This window comes from Camelina sativa, chromosome 1, assembly GCF_030686135.1.
Source record: "Camelina sativa cultivar CO46 ecotype springtype chromosome 1, ASM3068613v1".
NCBI classification, from domain to species: Eukaryota; Viridiplantae; Streptophyta; class Magnoliopsida; order Brassicales; family Brassicaceae; genus Camelina; species Camelina sativa.
Window position 1 is genome coordinate 5843508 of NC_141880.1, and position 17940 is coordinate 5861447.

Sequence of the window (17940 nt, forward strand, 5' to 3'; positions counted from 1 at the left end):
AGCACTTTCAACTAAAGTGTTACCTCATGTATAGCTTTAACAACAAATTATTGGAAAAATTAGTTGATCTAAAAAAATTCTGCTAAATTATATTTTCTAAAGTTTGTATAAAATGAAGTAGAAAAAAGTTTATGTCACTATTTGTTTGATACAGTTTTGATAGTGCCTTATCGTTCTAGAATGACGATATGATATGAAATTAAAATCATGTAACATAATTATATTAAAATTAAGCACTTTCCAGCTAAAATTTATTGATATAAGCACCTTCAACAAAAATTGGTATATAAATTGAAAATCTGGATCCTAGATTCATACATTTTCTAGAGTTTGGGATCAACTTTTAACAAATTATATCTTTTTAATGAAAATAAAATTCATGTTATTTTAGATGTCACTAATTTCAGCTTATCTACATTATAAATTAATCTAATTTTATGCTGGCATCCAAAAATTTTGGTTAGTATAAGAGAAAATAAAATAAAATAGCTAAAATCTAGAATTCCAATTTCAACCTAGACTTGTAGGGTAAAAAATTAATAAGAACGGTAGTTGCCACCCCATAGGATTGGAAAAACAAACCTAACTCTAATATAGAATTTACTTTGGGTGCAAATGTTTGTATGGTTGAAGAGATTGAACAGGTTGAAAAAAATTATTTAACCAATTTTCACTATTTGCATTTAACTAATCCTACAGCAAAAATGTTCAACCTGTTCAACCACTATTTTGGAGGCGAATGAGTTGAATACTATTCAACCCAATTTTGTTCAACCCATTTTTTCAATATTAGACAACCATTTGCAGCCTTTATTCTGTAGAAAAAATGAAAAACTAGATTGAAGTTTCCTAAACCACCAATGTTTTAGCCATGTGTTTTTTTTTTGCCACAGACTAATCATACATACTGGACGTACTGGCTTTTTGTCACCTTCGTAGGACCATTATTTTTGGTAGTCTCATTACACTAATTGGATACTACTACGTGCATCTATTGTGGATCGCAGAAAAGAGCTCTTAGCTGGTCCTCGAGGTTTCACTCCACTGTTGGGAAGCTTACCATGCTCAAGTCAGTTTTGTCAACGATGCCGACATACACCATGTCCTGTTTTCACCTCCCTGGATCATTATGTAAACGCATACAATCAGCCCTCACAAGATTTTGGTGGGATACAAAGACAGAGAAGAGGAAAATGTCATGGATTGCTTGGAGGAAGATGACAAAACCAACACAAGCTGGATGCTTGGGGATAAGAGATATCAAACACTTTAACAAGGCCATACTTGCAAAACTAAGTTGGAGGTTAATCACAAAACCCCACACTCTATTTGCAAAGGTTCTCAGTGGCAAATACTGTAAGAACACTACTCTTCTGGAATGTAGAGCCCCCTCCTCTTCCTCGCATGGATGGCAAAGTATTTGTATGGATGACCTACTAAAAGCAAACCTGGGAATGCTAGTAGGCTCGGGTGCCTCTATCCCAGTATGGAGAACCTTGTGGCTCTCTGTTTCCACTCCCCTTTCCCCTATGGGACCTCCAACAGAAGCTTCACAGAACCTCAAAGTTGCAGATCTCCTCCTGCCAAACTCCAAGACTTAGAATATTGAACTCATCAGGAATATTCTACCCAACTATGAAGAAGAGATCCTGCTATTAAGACCAAGCTTCAGAGGGGCTGAGGATGTCTGGGCTTGGCTACCCACAAAAGATGGTTCATATTCCACCAAATCAGGTTACTTCGAGTCCACCAAATCGGATGACCAGCCAAGTATAGAGCTTCAGACAACTAGCAGTAACGGGAACTCCTTCAACTGGCAAAATAATATATGGGCTGTAAAGATCTCACCAAAAACCAAACTCCTCCTTTGGAAAGCTGCGCAAAATGCCCTACCGGTGGGAGCTAACCTCCTCCATCGATCTATCAGTGACTCAGCAAAATGCCCCCATTGTGATGAGGACGAGACAACACTCCACCTCTTTTTTCACTGTGCTTTCGCTAAACGAATCTGGGCTATGCTTCCTGTTGATAAACCACTCCATCTGGATAGCATTAATTCGACTAAGGAGGGCATTACCAAAGCTAATAAACTCACTTGTTTACCCCCAACAGGTATCGGATCTGGTCCAATCTCCCCTTGGCTGCTCTGGTCGATCTGGACCACCCGTAATCAGCTAATCTTCAGTAAAAAACAGATCTCTGTGGAGGAAACACTGCTTTTAGCTCTGACAAGAGCTAAGGATTGGCAACATGCCCAATTATCCGGTATTCGACCCGATCCACCCTTAACAACTAGGTTTCAACCCTCATCCCCCAGGCAAAACCTTGTATGTTTCACAGATGCATCTTGGAGTGAAAACGCATCCGGATTGGGGTGGGTGATTAAAGATCGCTTCGACCAGGTACATGCAGAAGGCTCTACCTCGACGAATCATGTTGGATCCCCCCTGATGGCCGAATCACTGGCAACTTTTACTGCGATAAGAGTTGCAATTAAATCGAACATCACAAGAATTTCTTTCGCTTCCGACTCGCTCATGCTGGTCCAAGCCCTTAATCAGAAACTCCAACTGGAACTTCATGGGACTCTCCACGATGTCCTTGCTCTATCTTCGAATTTTACTTATTGCTCGTTTAATTTCATTTCCCCATTACAGAATCGCCAAACCGATCTTCTGGCAAAGAAGGTTCTCCTCTTGTATAAGAACTCCTAAGCTTTAATGAAAAGTTTTTTTCGTTCAAAAAAAAAAGAGGATACTACTACGTACACAATTCAATAATTGATCAGAAAACACACAACTATATATGTATATATATAAGTAATTTTGGATTTTCCAAAAATTTCAGTATACCAAAACTTATAACTCTCTTTTTTTCTTTTTGTAAACAAAAAAAACTTATAACTTGATATGATACATTGTTCAAATGCAAGATTGAAATATATCTTTACAAGATTCTTCTCACTATTAATCAAGACGAAGATTCACACCACATTTTTGTATTCAGTAAAAAAACTACATATTAAAAATACTGTATATGTATATTTATATAGAAATTACACATTTTTGGTGTTTTATATATTTGCACGCTTTCTTTACAAGAATTGGTTGTTAATATTTTAGTAAATGATATATTGTATGCAAGTGTTATTTTTTTGAGAAATATTCAAAAACACAACAAAAGATGAAACAGAGCCACGTAGGTAAAACAGAGTATAAAGAAACAAAAAGCCTCAACTTAATTCTCGCTTGTTCAGCAAATCTTTGAGTGACGCCAAGCTTTGTAAGATAGCAGTCCACCTAGTGTAAAATATGATCGCAAACGAAATGACCATGGCGATGAAAACTATTGGCAATATCCCGAGCAACATAATTTGCTTTAAAAGACACCAGCAAATTAAAGTGTACTTTAATTAGAGTTATGTTCTGTTATGGAGTTCCTTCGTATTTATTTTTGAAAAGCAGTTTGTTTTACGCTAACTCGATTTTTTTTTCTTAATGTAAACTGTTATGTTTTAACTATATGACTAGGTGAATATTACTATCTTTATAATAAGTACATTTGTGATTCCTTATCTTATGTTCATATAAGAATTAGTTGGTCAACACACAATTAATTTAAGGGACTGTTTTAATCCATACGAAAAGGTTTAGTATCATCAAAATTGTCTATTATTTGTGAAGTTGGACATTTTAGTGATCTACACGTAAAAACTTTAGATAATTTTGTGTTCAGTAAATCTCGAAAAAAAGTGTTACGGATGGGAATAGTAGCGAAGAAACTAAAGAAACATGAATACTGAATAGTATGTTCAGTGTCATTTGAAAGTAACTTAAATTTGAAACAGAAAAACTTTAAGTAGATATGTTAATCATATAATTGTTGTTTTTTTTTTGTTTACAAGTAAATTAATTAGATAACAAATGACATGAGTTAGAATTTTTTTCATTTTCAAACAGATAGAAATTTAGAAGCAATAACATGGCCACAGAAAGTTTATATATAAACAAAATTTCGGACCTAACATACATGCTATGGGGGCCTCATATCTAAGGTGCAATTTAGATTGTGTTTTTTACCTTGTAGTTGTGTACTTTTTTTTTTGTTTTTTTTAAACCGTAACATTTTACTCAACAAAAATTTACCAACCTATGCAATATAAATATGACCAAGTGAACTGTGTGAAGTTCACTTCCTCACTTAACTAATAATTATTGAGATGGCAGACAATTGTAATTTGGTGAGTATTCTGGGAGTGTTACTGATATTAACCATCTTCGACAATCCCACCATCGTCTACGCCGGCGAGGGTGTTCCCAACGTAGCGTTGTTCACGTTCGGAGACTCCTACTACGACGTCGGAAACAAAGTGTTTCTCAGCAAGGACAAAAATCCTGCCCAAACCAAATGGCCTTACGGCAAATCCCGTGACGACCCTAACGGCAAGTTTTCCGATGGCCACATCGTCCCTGACTTTATCGGTACGCTCTTATTACTCTCAGATTTCGAATAATTTTCTGTTGGTTCACGCATTCACTAATTGATCGGTATATTACTTGTATACTGTATAAATATATCGGTTATTAAACAAGATAATATAATATATGGTATATATGATTATAGCTGATTTCATGTCTATTCCGAACGGAGTCCCACCGGCGCTTAAACCGGACGCTAATGTTACACGTGGAGTTAGTTTTGCTGTCACCGATGCTTCTATTCTTGGGAGTCCGGTGGAATCTGTAAGTCTACTTCTGCTATAAACGTTGAAGACTAAATTTATAGATTTTAGCTTTTTTACATATATCAGTAAAATCAATAAAAAAGAGTTAAATTGTTTTATAATATATCTGTGTAATGACAATGAGTCAACAAGTGACTACATTCGAAATTATGAAAGCAAATTGGACCACTGATTACATCAAAAAGTCATTGTTTATGATATACATTGGCACGGAAGATTATTTGAACTACATCCAGAAACATCCCGATGCAGACGCTACTAAGCAGCAAGCTTTTGTCACTTCCGTCACTAGCCAATTAAAGACTGACATTAGAGTAAGTGCTCGACAAACCAATAAAACATCGTTTGTTTTGTCTATTGTGTGTTTAATTGATTGATTATATACCAATAAACAGTCGTTGACCAATTTGGGGGCGAGGAAATTTGTGGTTCAATTGCTAGCACCATTAGGCTGCTTACCGATCGTGAGGCAAGACTACAAGACCGGCAACGACTGTTACGAGCTACTCAACGATTTGGCCAAACAACATAACGAAAAGATCGGTCCGATGCTAAACGACTTTGCTAATTCCCCCGACATTGACGGTTTTCAGTTCGCTGTCTTCGATTTCTACGACGCTATTTTTCGTAGAACTCAGAGAAATCTCAACTACCGTAAGATCATTCACTCGACCAAAGTTTCTCTTTTTTGTTTGATACAAAAAATTAATACCTGAATACATATATGTATAGGATTCTACGTATCAAACTCATCTTGTTGCGGTGTTGGGACACATAATGCATACGGTCGCGGAAAAGGAAACGTCCACTCAAAGCTGTGTGACTATCAGCGAGCTTACCTCTTCTTCGACGGACGTCACAACTCAGAGAAAGCGCAGGAAGAAATCGCCCATCTTCTCTACTCAGCCAACCTTAACGTGATCCAACCTATGAATATACGTGAGCTCATCGTCTACCCAACCGGAGAGAAGATGCGTGAGTTTTGGGAACCTAACACGTTTTCGGCCCGTCGTCGTCTCCCCTCTCAGGACTCCTACGCGGGATTCTATGCCTAACAAAAGGGATCACTTTGAGCAGAATCGTTCAGATACATATACGAGCTACTATCGTGTAAAGTATCGATATCGTTGCGTCCTAATTCTGCTTATGCCGTCGAATAAATTGCTTTTAAAATGTCGTAATCTATGGAAATTAAAATAATCAGGTATTGCAATCTCTAGTACTAAATTGAAACTCGAGTTTCCTTTCTTCTGAAGCACTTTCGATATCTAATTTTTTTTTTTGAAAATATGTTAAATTAGATTCAAAAAATAAAAAAGTTATTATACCCTGTGCGACATGGAACTTAAAAGTTTTTTTTTGTTTTCCACAGGGAAAGCTGATTAAGGATTAAGGCAAAGGAATCAAAAACGCGATGCTAGCCAAATGTCCAATCCATCTTGAAACCGTACATCACCTCCAAGCTGAATTGCAAGCAGTTGGTTTCGAATTTGTCGATCAATCCGTTGAATGAGCTGAGCTTGTGCGATGGGGGGAGCTTCATGTCGAAGGTCATTCCGTTCCCGCCAAAGCGAATATACAGAGATCTGCAAAACGTAACGCGCAAGAAACCCAATTGTCCGATGAGGCCAAGAAGAAGAAGCCGTATTGACGACCATTTGCCAATCAGTGGAGTGTCTAGTGGTGTAAATGCGAGACGCAAGGTTGTTCCAAAGCCCAGCTGTAAACTCACAGGAGAAAAAGAGATGGTCTCTCGCTTCGAGAGCATTGTGACAGAAAACACAGGTGGCATCCGCTCCGTTGTTCCAGAGCATCATCCGGTCCCCTGTGGACAGCCTATTTTGCACTGCTAGCCAAACACCAAAAGAAAATTTTGGAGTGGCATGGGTGAACCATACCCCCTACTCCAACCGACCACACTTGAGGCTTGACGGAGATTATTCCAGGTATCCCTAGTAGAAAAACAGCTTTGTACTCATCATTCTTCCCTTTCCATAGAACTTTATCTACCTCTGTATTGCGGTTAAACCAGTGCGTATTCAACACGTCCTCTACTGCAGTGAGTTGGGTTGTTCGATGGCGTCGCCGACGATGGGTCCAAGCCTCAGCAACTGTAGCGTGTAAACTGATACCCATATCAATGATTCCCCGTGGTCCAACTAGAGGCATAAGACGACCCAAATGAGACCAGTTATCGAACCAGAAAGAAGTCCTCTGGCCATCATTGACGGTAGTCTTAGTAAAAGGTTTTGCAACATCCCGAAACTTCAATATCTTTTTCCACATCCAGGAGCCCAGCTGTGTTTCCTCAACTGACCAGAGAGAGGAATGCTTGAGAAGAGTTTGTTGTACCCATATAACCCACAGCGAATCCTCGCAAGAGATGATACGCCAAATTAGCTTCAAACAACTCACATCATTGGCTTCTTGCAAAGATCGCAGACCTAAACCCCCTTCAGTTTTTGGCTTACAGACGTCCACCCAAGCAACCTTGGCTTTATTTGTGTTAAGCTCTGCTCCAGACCAAAGATACGTTGAACAAATCTTCTCCACAGTTCGAATACATTCCCAGGGAAGGCGGTATGCAGCTAACCAAAAATTACAAATGCTCCAAAGAACAAAACTAATTAAATTAAGGCGACCAACATACGAGAGGAAACGTGTGGACCAAGATCCAATCCGTCGTTTGACTTGCTCAATGAGATGAAGGTAATCAGTTGTAGAGAGACGCTTAGTGACTAGAGGAAGTCCTAAGTATCGAACCGGCAGAGTACCCACGACAAAGGAGAATCGATCTATAATTTCTTGGTGAACTTCGGGAGAGACCCCCGCAAGGTAAACAGTTGTTTTTTCCATACTGATACGCAGACCAGAGCGCCGTGCAAAATTCAAAAATACATGGACTATCCCCTCTATGGAACGAATACTACCATCCGAAAATACAAGCAGATCATCCGAAAATACATGGACAATTCAAATATTGTTGAATTGACTCCTTTGGGTAGAAAGCCTTTGACAAAGAATGACTGAACCGCCAAAACAAACTCGTGACCCACAGAGTTCCAAGCTGCTTTATAAAACTCTGACGTATCCCCATATGGACCAAGCGATTTATTATTTGGCATTGCAAACAAAACCTTCTGAATCTCTTCTGCTAAAACAGGTCGAGTCAAAAGAGTTTTGTCGCGTTCGGAGCAGCGATACAACATCAAACCCTGCAAGAAATCAACTTAAACCTCCTCATAGTCACCAGGAACCAACTGCAGGAACTCTCTAAAAAATCTCTCTGCTTCAAGTTTTATCTCATCCGGATCCTTACTGACAGAGCCATCTGGTCTCTGGATCTCTCTAATAGAATTTTTTGTCGCACGTTGAAGCACAGCCCTATGGAAAGTTTTGTTGTTTTTATCCCCAACCTACAACCAGTGCAGCTTTGATCTCTGCTTAAGGTATTTCTATTCCAAACTAGCCACACGCTCCCACCGTTCATAAGCCATATTTTCTGCATCCATCGCATGCGACGTCGGGAACAATAGTGTCTGCTCCTGTTTCTGACATAAATCCTCATAAGCCTCCTTTGCTTTCCTGACAAAGTCACCCAATCTGTTCTTAGCCAACTTCCGCAATCCCGCCTTCAAAGCTTTCAACTTCTTAGTGAACCGATATAGCGTAGACGTGGACATATGCAGCGGCTCAGTTGTTTGCCAAGCGTTACTGACAAATGGTTTAAAATCCGGTAAACTCGTAATAGCATTAACAAACTTAAAAGGCTTCCGACGAGAACATGGATTACCCCCACGTGCCGTGAGATCTATCTGACACCGCAGATGATATGAGCAACCACCTGCCTCAAAAACATTGTATGATGTCGGAAAAGAATGCCACCAACGAGCATTCACCATAACTCGATCCAGTTTCTTAGAGATAAGATCAGTCACCCTTTTATTACTCCAAGTAAACAATGGGCCATGAGCTGCTAAATCGGAGAGCGAACAATAGTTCACGATACTTTGAAAATCCCTCATACCTGCCGTGGCCACAGGCTGACCGTCCAGGTGTGAATGCTCCGACAAGTCCAGAGTTTCGTTAAAATCCCCCATTATCATCCACGGCTTACCATTAATAATCGGGCTATCTGCATGATCATGAAGCTCCGACCACAACTCCCTTCTCTCTGTTGTCGTGTTATAACCATAAATAAAAGAACAAAATAAATCCTCTCCCTGATCAGGCAGCTGGATTGAACAAGTTATCTTCTGTGCACTCTTGTAAAAAAGAGTGAGAAGGACATCATGTCCCCATACTAGCCAAATTCGACCCCGGCGATTATACTCATAATTTGTAATAACCGACCAATCATTAAATACTTTAGATACCACCAATGGAATTTTCATCTCTCGTACTCGAGTTTCTATCAAGCACCCAAATTTCGTCTTATTCTCCTCCACCCATTTCTTTATAACGGAATGTCTTTTTATCTGTTTAAGCCGCGGACATTCCAAAAGAAACCTGACATGATTAACGACGTTTAGAGTTCTTCATACCCGCTCCACGAGTAGAAGAAATAGTGACCATTTTGTGAGCTGTTTTAGAATCTCGGGGAAGATATGGGCGCATCGGTGGATCTGTCGTCGGTTTGTCAGCTAGTGAAATTGAGTGCTTTACCAGTAAACTTTCTCGAGAAGCACCCACCTTCGTATGCTCTACAGGATGCGTCTCTGCCACATCCGTTACCTCCACATCTCCCTCCCCCATATCCTCATTTTCACTCAGAACAGAGTAAGAATTCGATAGTTTAGAACCATCAGCCAGTGTAGAGTTAGTTTCCTTACTGGGGCTACGGCTCTTCTTTTGAGGGGTGCTCCAACCATCTGCATCCCCCGGTGAAATCGCTGCCAAACCCGCGTCAGGAGAGACAGTAGCCACCGTAGGTGAACCTTCCCTTGTTTCTGCAGTCCGTGCTCCCTCTAAAGCCTTCCCATCAGTCATTAGAGTGATCGGTAATTCTTGCTCCTCATGAGCCGAATCCTTTGAGGTACTCTCCATCAGACAAGAGTCTCTTAAGTGGCCCCACTTATTACAACCAATGCACCTTGGTGGAAGCCAAGGGTAAAAATAGTGAATAACCGCATCCAACTCTCCTTCCTTTTCACCTCTAATTACGACTCTCGTGGTAAAACCTTAGTGAGATCAACTTCAACTAGAATTTGAGCTTTGTCAAAACGTTCACAGGCTTCTGTTTTTGGATGGAGACGAACTGGCTTCCCCACTCCACTTGCTAAGAACTCTAGTCCCTTTTCTGTGAACATTGATGGGAGAACATCCTTTAACTTGACCCATAGCTGAACGGACGTCATAGCCGGCTGCACTTCCTCTGCAAACGGAGACCATTTACTAACAATCATCGGAATTCCCATGATATTCCACATACCCCGATTCAAAACCCTACGCCGCATTGTTTCGTTGTTAACACGAAACTTGAGTGTTGTGTCAATGATGACAATAACATCAATCATTGTGGACTTATCCCCTAACCTCCAGATCTTATTAAGAATCATATGAACTTTTCCAACATGAGGAGCTTTATCATTAAGAAATTTCCCGATCAAGAAATCTTCCTATAGAAGCTTCGACCCCATTAACACCTCTTTAGGGACGATAACCCTCTCCTGCCCACTACCCGTTCCACCACAAACTTCTGTTTTGTAAACATATGTTTTTTAGCTACCGTGAGAAAAGACTTCTTTGCCGGTGCATCACCCTCATTCACCAACACATCGAAAACAGAGTCGTGCGTAGATCCCACTTGCGGAATCAGAATCTCACTTGGCCCCCGTGCACTACCATCAAGCCCCAGATCTACCCTCCGACGCGAGATCAGCGCCAGTATCCATCAGACCCCAACGACGACATCCTTAGCCGTCACGGAAAAAAACCCTAATCGCCTTTAAAATCACCCTTGCCACGTCACCAGTAATCGCTTTTCTAAAAACTTTTAAAATTTTTGATATCCAATTATTGCTCTCCATCTGGTACTTAATTTAAAATAAGTCCGAGTTTCACGTGCATCTCAATCTAACGTTTCTTCCATACTTTTCTCTTCCTTGTAAAGTCATATGAATGCAAGTTAGGTATATAGACGATTGTGATTACTTTTGTTACAAGATGTACAATTCTTGCCAAGATATATAACGACACCATTAATTCCAAAATAAACTTTAAATTGCCTTAATTGTGATTACTTTTGTTACAAGATAGGCGATTTCTACCAAGATTATTTATTAAGACACCATGGCTATGGTGAATTTTCCCAAACAAGGGTAGTTGGAAGCTTTGTAAAAGTGAGTTTATGATATGTTCCCACCTTGGTAATGCAAGCTCCATGTTCCCCACCTTGGTAACCACGGCTATTAAATATAAATTGGATCTCCTCACATTTATGATTTATCTCTTGACACACTTTTTGGTTTTAGTTCCAGTTGACTTCTTATGTTCTTATAGAGTAACAAAAGATAATCAAACCGGAATTAATTTCGGTTTGGTTTGGTTTGGTTTGGTTTGGTAGATCACATAGTTTAACAGTTAACACTACAAAACAGAGGAAACAGAGTAGAAGACAAAAGACTGAAAGCTGAAACCTTTCCAAAAATGGCAAAGAACCCTTACGCGCTCTTCTTCTTAGGGCTACTAACGTATTTCACACTCGCCAGTTTCCCGGTGATCGTTTCCGGCGAACCCCCTCTCTTATTCACTTTCGGCGACTCTTCCTACGATGTGGGCAACACGAAGTTCTTCTCCTCGGAGTTCGATCCAGCCACCGCCTGGCCTTACGGCGACTCCGTCGATGATCCAACCGGTCGTTGGTCTGACGGCCACATTGTCCCAGACTTCGTCGGTACAAAAATACAAATATAGACGAAAAAGTGTTACACTCTATTTAAGGGTTAATTCTTGTTATTGATTCAAGATCTAATTGCAAAACTAGGTCGATTGATTGGTCAACGGGAACCAATTCCTCCGGTACTTGATCCAAAAGCCGATCTTTCTCGAGGAGCGAGCTTCGCTATGGCTGGAGCAGTTGTACTTGGATCTGAATCCAAGACTGTAACTGTAAGCAATCTTTAGTTCACCATGGTTTTGTAAGATTTTTATATATACATCTATGTGTTCAGTTTTGTTGGGTTTTTTTTGGCAGATGAATTTTGGAGAACAGATTTCGAAATTTGTAGAGTTGCATAAGAAATGGACTGATAAAGAACGAGCAGAAGCTATATACATGTTGAACATCGGAGCTGATGATTACTTGAATTTCGCTAAGGATCATCCAAATGCTAATCCTGTGGAGCAGATTGCTCATGTTGCCAACGTTCTCTCTAGGATATCAAGAGAGCTCATGGTATGTGTTGTAGTTATTTACAAGTCTTTAACTTGTTATCCAGCTAGAAAAAAATGTTGCAATGGACTAATCTTATAGTTACATGACCGGTCCAGATTTAGTCTAGCTTTTACAAGTTTTGATTGTAGTAGGAAATTTTTTTGGATATATGCAGAAATTATACAGGTCAGGTGGGGCGAGGAAGTTAGGGGTACAGAGCTTGGGACCGCTTGGTTGCTTACCGATAGTGAGACAAGAGTTAAAGACAGGTGAAAGTTGTATGGAGATGGTTAACTTCATGGTGAAAACACACAATGAAAGGCTTAGTCGTGTTCTCCATGCGATGACCGTACCATACCGTGGCTTAAGGTACAGCTTCTTTGATTTCAACGGTGAAATCCTCCGGAGGATCAATGAACCATCACTCCACGGTAATTAAATCATTGAAATTAAGTTTTTATCTCCTTTGTACATTTCGATTAAGTTGTATTAGTTATTATTATTCGAAATGAAATTGTGGTTTATATGGTTAGGATATACTGATACAACGACTTCTTGCTGTGGTACTGGATCGAGAAATGCATTCGGGTGCGGTTACAGCAACGTGCATTCAAAGCTCTGCAGCTACCAGAAATCGTTTCTGTTCTTCGACGGGCGTCACAACACCGAGAAAACCGATAAAGAAATCGCTAATTTGTTTTATTCTGGAGACAAACATGTTGTCTCTCCGGTGAATATAAGGGATCTCGTAGGTAAATCTGTGTCCGATCTTCCAGCGCAAGAAATTTAGAAACCCCCCTAATCGTGTTCTGTTTCTTTGTGAAATAAGTAAAATGGTTGTTGTTGTAAGCTGTAACACTCGAATTCCATTTCATACCGAAACGAGGATATACAAACAAAAAAAAACCGTTTACATTAAAGACGTCTAGAGCCGAGACAGTGTTTTAAGATTTGTAAGGTGCAGTGAGTGACATTAGGCGAGCTTATTACAAGTGAGCTGAGAATGACGCGACAAGTAAACTTCTTTCTGCTAATAACACAAGAACATGACGAAGGAATCTTAAGAAAACAAGGTTGAATAATGTTGATCGTTGTTAACCTGATATATTTGAAAGAAGTAGAGTTCGATTGATTAGAGGAACCCATGAACATGGAGGGAAACGATTGGTTATGTGTTTTCCATTTATCGGCAAAAGCTCGAGAAACCTTTCCACGGTCGCTGACCTCTCTAGCGGAGGAGCAAACAAAATTTAAAAGCTCTCCGTCTCTCTCTCCGGTTATATACGATGATCAGAAACATCGTATGATCAGAAATTCAGAACAACGAAACCGCATTGAACCGAACCTGAGAACCTCGTAAACCGATTTTTTTTTTCTTAAATATACGAATGAATCAATGAAGCCTTGAACCGAACCGAACCGAATCTAAACCAGCTTCGAATTTAAACCGCCGCTTCGTCCTCGACAACCTCCATCGCTGCGTTGAATCAACCTCCGCTCCGCACTTCAATCTCTCAACTTTATCCTCTAAACAATCTAAGCAGTGGCCTTGATCATGTTTCCTTAATTTTCACTCAATCGCACTATTGTTTCCGAAGAATCTTTCTTTCTCTTTTTGCTTTTAAAGTGAACCACCAGATTAAACGGAAATTTGTTTGCATTATTCAAAGCTGATTTATAGTAACATATAAGAGAGGTTCCAAATAGATTTTATTATAATGTTATATATGTTTGGGGGATACAAAACAAAAATACATTCGAGGGTGATGATGATACGCTACAACAAATATAAAAACAGAGAGAAAGAAAGACAAAAATGAAGGGAACATACAACAAGACTCATCAGATGATATTTTATACCTCCTATATACTTCATCACCCCTTTTTTTATTTCAGGAAAGTTAAAAAGAGAATGGAAGAGAAGGACTCATAAGATACCAATGCAACAAGCGCTAAGTGTGACTTGTACCATCCCCCACAACAGCAAAATCCTGTACACAGAAGACAGAAGAAGATCAAGTAAGGTTGTTTATCTTTACGGTTCAACAAGATTTACTACAGAAGAGATTAAAACTCACCAACACACAGCTTTATTTACAAACTAAGGAACCATCAATCACTTCAAAAGTCTCCTTCCAGCATGAAATTGATCTCATCTAAGCTCCACAGCTCCGGGTTTTCCTCTTCCCGAGTCAATGCACCAGTATCTGCGCCAAGCATGGCTTCCACTTCTAGTGGAGCGTCCCATAAGGCGTTGTCAAGGTACACCATCAGATCATCAGACTCATCATTGTGGCTTATCCCGTCCTCGGAGTTAGGTTTAAGCTTCTTGGCTGCATTGGTTTCTTCAATGTAAGGAGCTTGGTTATTATTGACTAGCATTGACGAGATCTCGGGTGTTCTGGGGCCGTGATCACTCCACCCGAACTCAGAGCAGTCAAATGAGTTGCTGCCCTGATCAGAACTGAAATACTGGTATCCGTTGTTACCTCCAGCATCGAACGAGTTTGTTAAACCAAACTGATTGTTGTACATCTGAGGCTTCTCTTCCATGAAACTCATATCACCACAAGAGTCATGTCCCATGTTGTCAAAAGAGTTGTTGCAGTACTGCTGACTCAGATGTGTTTGCTGCTGAACCAATGTAGGGCTTTGGTTTGGTTTAGCCACTGGTTTCTGAAGATTACTGGTCTTAGCACTAGGGCGATTCTGGGAGATGCTAGGGTTCTTCTTCTCCTCTGGGAAATTCACCTTAGCTTTGCTGCCGCGTATTCTGCGTGCTGCTGCATCGTAGGCTCTTGCTGCTTCCTCAGCTGTGTCGAACGTTCCAAGCCATTCCCGGGAGCCTTTTCTTGGATCACGAATCTCAGCTGCCCATTTGCCCCAAGGGCGCTGCCTAATCCCACGGTACTGATTCTTCCTCTTCCTCTTAGAAGATTTCTCAGCTTGGCCATCTGACTCTACAATTTTCTTGGCAGAAGTTGAACCTTTTATTGGAGCCAAAACACACAAGATCAATCATTAGCTGAACTGAACCGTCAGAGACTCATATCAGAACACACAACTTTACCAATAACCAATTAGAGAATTATAGAATACGATATCATAAACAAAAGGAGAAACTGCATCTCTTCAAAGACTAAGGGATCTGGAAATTGACAACTCCAAAACCCAGTAAGCTGGTAAATAATCAATATAGTGACAGCAGATGGTAACAAAACCAACGAGATCAACCAATTCCAAAGACTTCAAACAACAATCAAAGCTATAGACGCACATAAAAGCCTTTGAAAACCAAAGATCCAGAAGATCTAAAACATTTCATCAACATAATTAAACAAAAAAGTCAAATAACAATACATGACAAAATTCTCAATATTTTGACTTTTTTTTTTGAGTTCAAACAAAGCCAAGCAAAAAGCCTATCTCTTGTTCCTTTATCCCCAGAAACCTTGAAAAGTATATAAAGATCTTTACTTTTTGGCTAAAGGAACACTCAACATACGATAGAGAGATAAACACATAAAACCCATTCAAATAAAGCTGAGATTTCGAATCAATTCCCAAGTATATATATATATATATACCAGAGGAGACGAAGGCGGAGGCAGGTGAAGGTACAGGTTTGGTAGTTGCGGCGAAGACAAAAGGCTTCGCATTTCCGAAGACATCATCGACATCGCAGTCAAAAGACGAATCATCCTTAAACCCTTGGAAGTCAGCTTCGAACTCATCGTCCAGATCGAAGAAATCGGATCGCTTCTTCGTCGATCTCTTCTTCGAAGCTTTCCCTTTGTTCTTCAGATCCGGCCATATAAACTCGCTCGTGACACGGCGGGACCTCGGCGGCGGAATGAAATCGGAGATTATAGCTCCTCCACACATGGCGGCTCTGCTCTTTCAGGGGTGTAAATGATCAGAAATAGAATCTTTGGGGCGAAACTATAAATATTATCTTTCTTTGGGGTTCTCTTTTTTTTCTTTCAATTTTCTCTGCTAGCTATGATGGTCTGTTACTCTCTCTCTCCAGAAAGATTGAGAAAGGGTGCGTCGTATATTATATAGTCTGCTTCTTTACTATTATACCCTTGCTCGCGACTCGTAATGGCTAATAAGGTTAATTGTCATGGTTTAGGTGTGGGTAAATAATTTTACAGTTTGGTGTAGATTCTATTAATGTGTGTAATCACTATATATGGGAGATAATCATGAATAACATTGACCATTAAGATATATATTGATTGTCTTTGATCCTTTGTAGGTTCCAGTTGTACTATTTTCAATATAATCTTTTCGTGAAAAAAAAGAAATGAAAAAAACATTGACCATTAGGATATATATTCTTGTATTCTTTATCAATAAGAATATTTTATTTTGATATTTATTTGAGCCCACATATAAAGCATAGTAGGGTTAAATATATATAGATTTTGTCGACTTTTGTCTGTTTTTAGTAAAAGATCTTGGTTATGTTGTGACACTTATCAAGTAATTTAAACAAACTACAAATGCTAATCTTTACAATAAATTTGCCTGGTAATATATGGTTCTACAAGAGAATAGGTTAAGAGACGGTAAGTTGAATTCTATATTTATTATCTTTGACTGTCTTTACAAATGTCAAAAAGTAATTACCGAAATTTGTCCTTTGAAGTCTAGATAAACTTTTTGGGTTCGAATTCTTGAAGATCAGCCTATTATATCCTATACTTTTAACACTTTGATGTGAGAAGAGTCATACATAAGTCGTATAAGACTTTCATGTAAACCAGGCAAAGTAAAGAAAATAGAATATGTGGCTATAGACATGCCACGGTAAATAAAGGAGGCTGTGCACAGGGTAACATATTAGGTGCATGCATTATTTTGACAATTAGATGCATGCATTATTTAATATTTTTATTATCATTTGTTAAAAAAAATCAGAGACCAAAATACATGGAATTATATTGACAAAAGAAAATGACAAGTTATACTTTTTTATAAATAGACCGCTTTATTGAACAATAAACACGAACGGTCTACATATTTGTAAAATAGATAGAGATACAGAAGTATCTAATGTGTAGATATTTCTAATGATACAGAAGTATCTAAAATAGATAGTAAAATACAAAATGTGTAGATATTTCTAATGTTTAATACTTCTAGCAGTTCCCACAGAATTGCCAACTTCGAGCACGTAAACATATCAATCAAATGATTTGTTGTTGAGATTTCATACTATCTTGACAAATCTAAAATAAATGAACCCATCCCTAGTTGAGATCCCTGTTTTAGAAATCGTTAGGCGCTAATCGGGCGGTTGGGGTGGACCTAGCGTTTAGCGAGAAAATCGGAAATTAAACGGGGATTAATCGGAGACTAGTTTTTGGATTATTTTATTAAATTAATAGTAAATTAAAACTATATAGTACTAAATATATGTATAATTATGTTTATGTGAAAAGAAAAATATCAAATAAAATATAAAGTTATAGTATTGTCTTTAAAATTACGGTAAAAAACATAAAAACGTAATATTAAGAAAAAATAATGATTTTAATTAAAAGTTTGTACATTAGTTATTGTAAAACATCATAAACTCTTAATTTAAATGTCTAAATAATAGAAATATATATATTTGATTTATATTTGGCTCCAAAAATAATAGGTACATCCAAAATTATGCGGGAATTAATCGGATTAGACAGTATAATCGGATAATAGATGTTAGGTGGGATTAGTCATTAATCGAGGCGGAGAGGGTGGACCTAGCAATTTTACGGGGCGTAATCGATGCTAAGCGGGGATTTTTAAAACAGATTATCATGGAGTAGCA

The 17940-nt window shown here is 38.9% G+C and overlaps 5 protein-coding genes across 6 annotated transcripts; 3 read left to right on the forward strand and 2 right to left on the reverse strand.

The window, feature by feature from the left end:
• The first annotated feature begins 2015 nt into the window (after positions 1-2015).
• Positions 2016-2714, forward strand: LOC147949592 (uncharacterized). Its single transcript, XM_087509589.1, has one exon. The coding sequence runs from the start codon at positions 2016-2018 to the stop codon at positions 2712-2714; it is 699 nt and encodes a 232-aa protein (XP_087365715.1).
• A 1391-nt stretch (positions 2715-4105) lies between these two features.
• On the forward strand, positions 4106-10960 carry LOC104779096 (GDSL esterase/lipase ESM1-like). Of its 2 annotated transcripts, none has more exons than XM_087452525.1 (7): positions 4106-4481; positions 4624-4742; positions 4997-5058; positions 5140-5398; positions 5477-5948; positions 6117-6690; positions 6805-10960. In XM_087452525.1, the coding sequence occupies exons 1-3, from the start codon at positions 4220-4222 to the stop codon at positions 5042-5044; spliced, it is 429 nt and encodes a 142-aa protein (XP_087308651.1). In that variant the 5' UTR covers positions 4106-4219; the 3' UTR covers positions 5045-5058; positions 5140-5398; positions 5477-5948; positions 6117-6690; positions 6805-10960. The 2 variants fall into 2 exon arrangements, with proteins under 2 accessions (XP_087308651.1, XP_019095378.2); XM_019239833.2 differs by having other exon boundaries at positions 4189-4481; positions 4981-5058.
• Positions 6148-9138, reverse strand: LOC147949593 (uncharacterized). The gene is made up of 5 exons (XM_087509593.1): positions 8215-9138; positions 8068-8160; positions 7790-7959; positions 6643-7670; positions 6148-6590 (listed from the first exon to the last, which is right to left on the reverse strand). Exons 1-5 carry the CDS (start codon positions 9136-9138, stop codon positions 6148-6150), a joined length of 2658 nt encoding a protein of 885 aa, XP_087365719.1.
• On the forward strand, positions 7520-13039 carry LOC104779086 (GDSL esterase/lipase At3g14220). The gene is made up of 5 exons (XM_010503482.3): positions 7520-11639; positions 11730-11854; positions 11940-12140; positions 12295-12550; positions 12653-13039. Exons 1-5 carry the CDS (start codon positions 11393-11395, stop codon positions 12907-12909), a joined length of 1086 nt encoding a protein of 361 aa, XP_010501784.2. The 5' UTR covers positions 7520-11392; the 3' UTR covers positions 12910-13039.
• Positions 13040-13814: 775 nt separating this feature from the next.
• On the reverse strand, positions 13815-16364 carry LOC104779108 (ethylene-responsive transcription factor RAP2-2). The gene is made up of 3 exons (XM_010503503.3): positions 15707-16364; positions 14198-15106; positions 13815-14110 (listed from the first exon to the last, which is right to left on the reverse strand). The coding sequence occupies exons 1-2, from the start codon at positions 16002-16004 to the stop codon at positions 14241-14243; spliced, it is 1164 nt and encodes a 387-aa protein (XP_010501805.1). The 5' UTR covers positions 16005-16364; the 3' UTR covers positions 13815-14110; positions 14198-14240.
• Positions 16365-17940: the final 1576 nt, after the last annotated feature.

What these genes read in the sequence shown, in the direction of transcription:
- LOC104779108 (XM_010503503.3), bottom strand. Translation starts at nt 16,004, where the DNA reads ATGTGTGGAGGAGCTATAATCTCCGATTTCATTCCGCCGCCGAGGTCC. An exon ending in CTCCGCCTTCGTCTCCTCTG is followed by an intron (nt 15,107 to 15,706) that starts GTATATATATAT and finishes CTCCAATAAAAG; the next exon opens with GTTCAACTTCTGCCAAGAAA.
- LOC147949593 (XM_087509593.1), bottom strand. Translation starts at nt 9,138, where the DNA reads ATGAAAATTCCATTGGTGGTATCTAAAGTATTTAATGATTGGTCGGTT. An exon ending in ATGAACGGTGGGAGCGTGTG is followed by an intron (nt 8,161 to 8,214) that starts GCTAGTTTGGAA and finishes CACTGGTTGTAG; the next exon opens with GTTGGGGATAAAAACAACAA. An exon ending in TCCAGAGACCAGATGGCTCT is followed by an intron (nt 7,960 to 8,067) that starts GTCAGTAAGGAT and finishes GATTTCTTGCAG; the next exon opens with GGTTTGATGTTGTATCGCTG.
- LOC104779096 (XM_019239833.2), top strand. Translation starts at nt 4,220, where the DNA reads ATGGCAGACAATTGTAATTTGGTGAGTATTCTGGGAGTGTTACTGATA. An exon ending in TTGGGAGTCCGGTGGAATCT is followed by an intron (nt 4,743 to 4,980) that starts GTAAGTCTACTT and finishes AACTACATCCAG; the next exon opens with AAACATCCCGATGCAGACGC. An exon ending in AATTAAAGACTGACATTAGA is followed by an intron (nt 5,059 to 5,139) that starts GTAAGTGCTCGA and finishes ACCAATAAACAG; the next exon opens with TCGTTGACCAATTTGGGGGC.
- LOC104779086 (XM_010503482.3), top strand. Translation starts at nt 11,393, where the DNA reads ATGGCAAAGAACCCTTACGCGCTCTTCTTCTTAGGGCTACTAACGTAT. An exon ending in GGATATCAAGAGAGCTCATG is followed by an intron (nt 12,141 to 12,294) that starts GTATGTGTTGTA and finishes GGATATATGCAG; the next exon opens with AAATTATACAGGTCAGGTGG. An exon ending in CAATGAACCATCACTCCACG is followed by an intron (nt 12,551 to 12,652) that starts GTAATTAAATCA and finishes TTATATGGTTAG; the next exon opens with GATATACTGATACAACGACT.
- LOC147949592 (XM_087509589.1), top strand. Translation starts at nt 2,016, where the DNA reads ATGCTTCCTGTTGATAAACCACTCCATCTGGATAGCATTAATTCGACT.